This window comes from Dendroctonus ponderosae, unplaced genomic scaffold (assembly GCF_020466585.1).
Source record: "Dendroctonus ponderosae isolate FM_Combo_2020 unplaced genomic scaffold, Dpon_F_20191213v2 Dpon_F_20191213_1, whole genome shotgun sequence".
NCBI lineage: Eukaryota > Metazoa > Arthropoda > Insecta > Coleoptera > Curculionidae > Dendroctonus > Dendroctonus ponderosae.
The window spans coordinates 9035331-9041491 of NW_026017110.1; the positions used below are offsets into that span (position 1 = coordinate 9035331).

General features: G+C 40.2%; 1 protein-coding gene across 6 annotated transcripts in view; it reads right to left on the minus strand.

Moving 5' to 3' along the window:
• Positions 1 to 637: 637 nt before the first annotated feature.
• Positions 638 to 6161, minus strand: part of LOC109534686 (echinoderm microtubule-associated protein-like 2) — a 25403-nt gene continuing 19879 nt past the window's right edge. For all 6 annotated transcript variants that reach the window (XM_048660754.1, XM_048660753.1, XM_048660752.1 and 3 more), the window contains 9 exons: positions 5251 to 5457; positions 4993 to 5194; positions 4746 to 4939; positions 4568 to 4694; positions 4378 to 4508; positions 1727 to 1832; positions 1426 to 1662; positions 1135 to 1361; positions 638 to 1077 (listed from right to left, as the gene is read on the minus strand). In XM_048660754.1, the coding sequence (XP_048516711.1) occupies positions 952 to 1077; positions 1135 to 1361; positions 1426 to 1662; positions 1727 to 1832; positions 4378 to 4508; positions 4568 to 4694; positions 4746 to 4939; positions 4993 to 5194; positions 5251 to 5457 (1557 nt within the window). In that variant the 3' untranslated portion in view covers positions 638 to 951. The remainder of the gene's footprint in view (positions 1078 to 1134; positions 1362 to 1425; positions 1663 to 1726; positions 1833 to 4377; positions 4509 to 4567; positions 4695 to 4745; positions 4940 to 4992; positions 5195 to 5250; positions 5458 to 6161) is intronic.

Genomic DNA, 6161 nt, shown 5'->3' on the forward strand with positions numbered 1-6161 from the left:
CAAATTTCAAATTGCTGCTTTCTCTAGATTGAAACTTGCGAATTTTTGTAGAACATTGTACACTTGAGTGGAATTGTTCAGTTAGGACCAAGCATCTATATGGTTGGAAAAAAATCAGGTCTTTGTCCGATTTAAGTCAATATTTGAGGGTTTTTTGCTTCACATTTCTTCTATAGGGTAATTCAAATTCCATGTTGTTACCTGCTTTGAATTGACAGGTATGAATTTTTAAAAAGAGCGTGCACTTGAGGGCAAATGTTCAATTTTGATCCATCATTTACATGGTTGGAAAAAATTAAGACTGTATGCTGTACTTTAGTCTAATTCATTTCGCATCCATCATTTACACAATTGGAAAAAATCAGGATTTTAAACAATTTGAGTGAAATTTTCAGTATTAGTTAAAGTTTTTTAGCTTCTTCAGAAGCTATCTTCCTGCTACGATGGCTGATCTAGATTCCAGCTGAAAAAAATAACATCATAAATAAGCCCAATAGAAGAAAATGCATTAACATCTTTAAGACTAATTAAAAATTATACATATTTAATAAAAAACATTAAAATCTAAGAAAAATATGTGGGATTGTTTGTGTGTAAACTTTCTTTCTAATGTAATGTGAAAGACAAAAAAGGCAAAAAGTAGGACATAATTTGTATTATCACATAAACAGAGTTCTGGAACTAAATAATACACAAGTATGATTAAAAAGTAGATAAGTTGAAACAAAACTAAGTGACTACAAGAGTTTTCGCTTTTAATAAAAATATAATATAATGTCATAAAATATAACAGTGGCACAATTTCGGTTAATTAAAAGATCCTTAGAGTAGCAGGTGGAACAGTCGCAGAATAATTTAATCTTAGATTTATACATATAGATCTAGTGTAAATTCCAATACAGAAATAAGGCCTCGTGCGGACAGACTCAGCTGGAAAAGGTCGGGACATTTTTAGGAAACTGTCCATTGCAGGACGGCGGTATCTCGTCCCCCCGTAGAAACCACTCGGGAATCGTCCTGCAGGAAACTCACTGCAGTCACGTGGCTGCTGTGTCCTGAGTAGGTGTGACAAAGAGACTGCGAAGAGGAAACCAATGTTTGAAAAAATAGGAGTTTTTCCTCACAGTGACTTACCTTTGGCTGGCAGACCGGGTAGCTGAAGAGTTTGACTTTGCCGAAATCGTCTGCCGAGACCAGCAGTTTCCTGTCGTGACTGCGATCGCAGAAATTCACATCCGAACCATCGGCGTTTTCCGGCCAAATTCCCACAGTGGTGAACGTCAACGTGCAAGTGTTGCTCGACCATTCCACATCCCGCATCAAGCTGGCCTGGGGAATTTGCCTGCAAGTTCCTGCGTTCCCTAATCAACCACATCGCCGGTCAGAAAACACAAAAAACCGTCTGCAAATCAAACACCAGCTTACAGAACAAGAGCTCATAGTCCCCAGAGTTGCTCCTCAAAGTTTGGTTGTCTTCCGCCCAGTCCACATGAGTGATAAAGCTGGAATGTCCAGAACATTTCCCCACTCGGCTATACTTCATGCCATCATCAGACACCTGGTAGACGTAGATGTGATTGTCTCTGGAACCCAACGCCACCATGCTTCCATCCGGAGAAAAACTGATCACCTGAATAGGCTCGTTACCGTCCGTATGGTGGCCTTTGGGTCAATTTGCAATGCCATCAATAGTCCACTCTAGATGCGGATCTAGAAGACAACTTACCTAACAGCTCGCGCGTTTGGGAGTCGAAAATCATCCACTTTCCATTCACGCAACCCACTAGGATGACGGCACCGTCCTGGGAAAAGGCCACGCTCTGAGCTTGTTCCTGCAACAAAGCACATGGATGGAATGGATTCTTGTAGTCAAAAAATTGCTGAAATATGCCCAAAAGTGTCCCAAAATTAAGCATTTTTCACGCCTAAGAAACCAACCAAACCTATAAAATGGTGCAAAAAAATGAGCTCTAAAAGCACCGGTTAAGAAAGAGTTTGACTGTGAAAAAATGTATACAAAACACTATTTTTGCCGTCCTCAAAAAAATCCCGGGACAGGATTGAAAACGGCGCAACATTTATATTTTGCGCCGTTATTAAGGATACTTTGTTCTGTAAAATAGAAATATATTTGGCTCTCCAGTTCAACCCGTTAGAAGGCAATAAATTTTTGAAAACATGCCGTCCAAATGCGCTCAAATAAAACGAGCTTTCCACTCCTTTATTAAAAAATTCCGAAAATTTTATCAAAAATGTCCCAAAAATTAAAATTCCCGTGCTTATAAAACCAAGTTCATTCTATGAAATGATCCAAAAATTGTGCTCTAAAGGCACTAGTTAAGGAAGAGTGTGACTTTCGAAAAATGGATGCAAAACCTCGCTAACTAAAAACGACTTTTGCAGCTTGATCTTCAAAAAATTCCGAAGGTATTATCCAAAATCGCACTGCATTGAAATGTTGAGCACCCATTAAGCAGACTTTACCTACTCTCTAGAACTGAAGAAAACTTGCTGTCCAAATTCACTGAAATAAAACGCGCTTTCAACTCCTTTATTCAAAAAATTTACAAAATTTGGCCAAAAATGTCCTAAAAACGAAAATTTCCGTCGTTTTATAACTGACCTTGCTCTATAAAATGGTGGAAAAACTCACTCCGTAAAAGAACTAACTGAGACAGAGTGTGACTTTGAAAAAATGTCTGCAAAACCTCAGGACCTAAAAACTACCTTTTCCGCTTTTCTTCAAAAAATTCCCGAGGCACGACTGAAAATTGCGCAACAAATTCTGCACATTATTAGATTGTATGGCTCTTTAGCTCAACCGGTTAGAGTGGCAACATTTTTTTTAATCTGCCGGCCAAACGCTCCGAGATAAAACGCGCTTTCCAGTCCTTTAATCAAAAAATTCCCTAAATTTGGGCAAAAATGTTCCAAAAATGAAAATATCCGTGGTTACAAAACCGACCTTGCGCTATAAAATGATGAAAAACTCAATCCGTAAATGAACTAGCTGAGGCAGAGTGTGACTTTAAAAAAATGTCTGTAAAACCTCAGGACCTAAAAACTACTTTTGCCGATTGTTCTTCAAAAAATTCCCGAGGCATGATCGAAAATCACGCAACATCGAGATTTTCAGCATTTATCCAACAAGCTTTCTTCTGCAAATCGCAGATTTTGTGGCTCTTTACCCCAACCCGTTACGGGAGCAATATGCTTTTGACATCTGCCGCCCATACACGCTGAGGTAAAACACGCTTTCCAGTCTTTTATTCAAAAAATTTGGAAAATTTTGCCAAAAATTTCCCAAAAATTAAAATTCCCGTGCTTATGAAACCAACTTCATTCTCTAAATGATACAAAAAAATGTCCTCTATCGGCACTAGTTAAGGAAGAGTGACTTCAATAAAATGGCTGCAAAACCTCAAGAACTAAAAACGACTTTTGCAGCTTGATTTTCGAAAAATTCCCAAGGTATAATCCAAAATTCCACCGCATTGAAATTTTGAGCACTCATTAAGCCGTCTTTGCTCTGTCGAACCGAAGAATACTGGATTCTCCAGTTCAACAAGTCAGAGTAGTACAATAAATTTTGAAAACATGCCGTCCAAATGCGCTCAGATTAAACGCGCTTCCAGTCCTTTATTTAAAAAAAAAACCAAAAATTTGGCCAAAAATGTCCCAAAAATTAAAATTTTCGTTCTTCTAAAACCGATCTTGCTCTATAAAATGGTGGAAAACTTGCTCTATAAAATGGTGGACTAGCTGAGGCATAGCGTAACTTTGGAAAAATGTCTGCAAAACCTCAAGACGTAAAAACTACCTTTTCCGCTTTTTCTTCAAAAAAAATTCCCGATGCACGATCGAAAATCGCGCAACACTAACATTTTCAACACTTATCCAACAAGCTTTCTTCTGCAAATCATTGATTTTGTGGCTCTTTAGCTCAACCCGTTACGTTGTTTTCCAGTCCTTGATTCAAAAAATTCGAGAAATTTAACGAAAAATGTCCCGAAAATTAAAAATTCCTTGATTATAAAAGCGGAATTTCTGTCTAAAATGATTAAAAGAATCAATTGATAAAAGCACTAGCTAACAAAGATTGTGAGTGAAAAAATGTCTCTAAAACCTAGTCGTTTAAGCGACTAGGGACAGCCATTGAAAGTGTAATCATTTAAACCGCTGCAACTTCAAAACGACTAATTCGATTTTAGTGATTGTTTGAAAGAGAAAAGTGCGCTTTTTCCTGTTGTTAAATAGAGAGAACAAAATAGAGCTCGATACTCCAAGAAGTTCATAGGTTTGGGCTTAGAGAAACAACCCGGGGTTTCCTAGAGAGCGTATCGGCTCCAAAAGAGCCTTTAGACAAAAAGTGCTTACCCCAATGTCTTTGCTCCATAAAATGCTATGAGACATGGACTCCCATAGCTGGAGCACTCGATCAAAGCCCACAGTAGCAAATTGCGGGATGCTGGGATGGGGCGCTAGCCCCCAAAGATCATCGCTGTGACCTGCAACCAAACAGCTCATAAAATCCAATAAATTTGCGCCCAACTTTGCCCAAAACTACCTAAAACAATGGGCTGAAAGCCCATTTCGGGGTTGCCATTTAGGATGCAATTCCTGGTCGTGCCCAGTAGAAGTTGAGAGCCCCTTCCTTCGGAAATCACTCGCACTCCTCCATAGTGGTGGGCAATCTACAAGCACTGGGAATTAGTGATAATTGAGGGCGACTCACGCACGCCCACCTGGCTAACCACCCCAGTTCGGCTCAGATTGTGGTCGAACTGAATAATTTTGCTGTCTTTGCCGCCTCCGGTGATGACACTACCATCCTTGAGCACGCAAATCGAGAAAATGCCCCCATCATGCACGTTCTTCATCAGTTTCCACAGAGTGTTGGTGCCGCGGCCCCAAATCGCCAAAGAACCATTCGAATCGCCTGGAATTGTCCAAAATTCCCTACCAAACCCCGAGCCAATCCAGTCGCCTTACCAGTGATGGTTTCCCCAGTTTGCAAAAAGGCCACACAAGTAACATATTTGGGCTTGTCTCGCGTCTCGAAGATCCCCATTCGCTTGTACAACATCCCTCCGGCATCCAGCGACCAAAAGGCGATGTGCGATTTGCCGCAAGTGACGATGGTGTTCCGTTCCAGAGGGTGGAACTCGGCGGCCACGATTGTATCGACCGAACACTGAAAATGGGGGAAATGATGGGCGATTTGGGGCAAGTGAAAATGGGGGGACTTGCCTTGGTTTCGGTGATTTTGTAGCCGTTTTCGCCCTTTTGCCAGTCCCAGACTGAGATGCTGTGGTCGGGGGCATCGTCCACGGCCACCAACAGGGAGCCTCCATCGGCTCGGGAAAACGACAGGCAGCAAATGGCCAGCTCGAAGTCGTTCATACCAATCACGGCTTGAGTGTGAAGGGAGACGGAGTTCCACACTCGGATATGGGCCTGGATTTATATTTGTTATTAGTTTACGCAAAATCGCCACTGGATCGCTTATTATCGATTTTGGGTGGAAAACGTGGAAAAAAATACACTTTCATCTTGCCTCACTTTTCTGAGACACTCTGTATCATATAATATATTGTTTAAATGTGCGCACTTTGTGCGTCAACAAATTTTATATGATACTATTTTTCGAAAGTTTAACACCAACAGAAATAATGGACTCGCATGGATATCGCACTAAAAAACTGCCCTGCTAAGACAAGAAGTCGTATCTGCAATTTTTCACTTTTTCAGCTTATGCAGAATACTGGTATAACAGAGTTTGTTTTACTTCCCAGACAAGGTCTGGAAGTCGTATCATCATTAGAATACGGGTTTTCAATGATTATATGTCCTATCTGCAAAAATCTACCAGTTACTAGGTCAAAAAGTCGTATTGATAATTACCAAGTCATATTGGCGTATCTGATTAAAAATATTTCAATTACGACATTCTGGCTTGGTATATGTACTAAGTCGTAATGATCAAAAAGTCATATTGATAATTATTATTGAGTTTTTTTGCCGTATGACGTATATGCAAGTGTGGTTAGAGATATTATGGTTATACTATGAAGGCTTTCACGGCCGGTCAGATTACATTTAGGAATGTTTTCCGGGCTTTGAAGCCGTGGTCTATCGGAATTTCTTCCTGACGTTTCGTC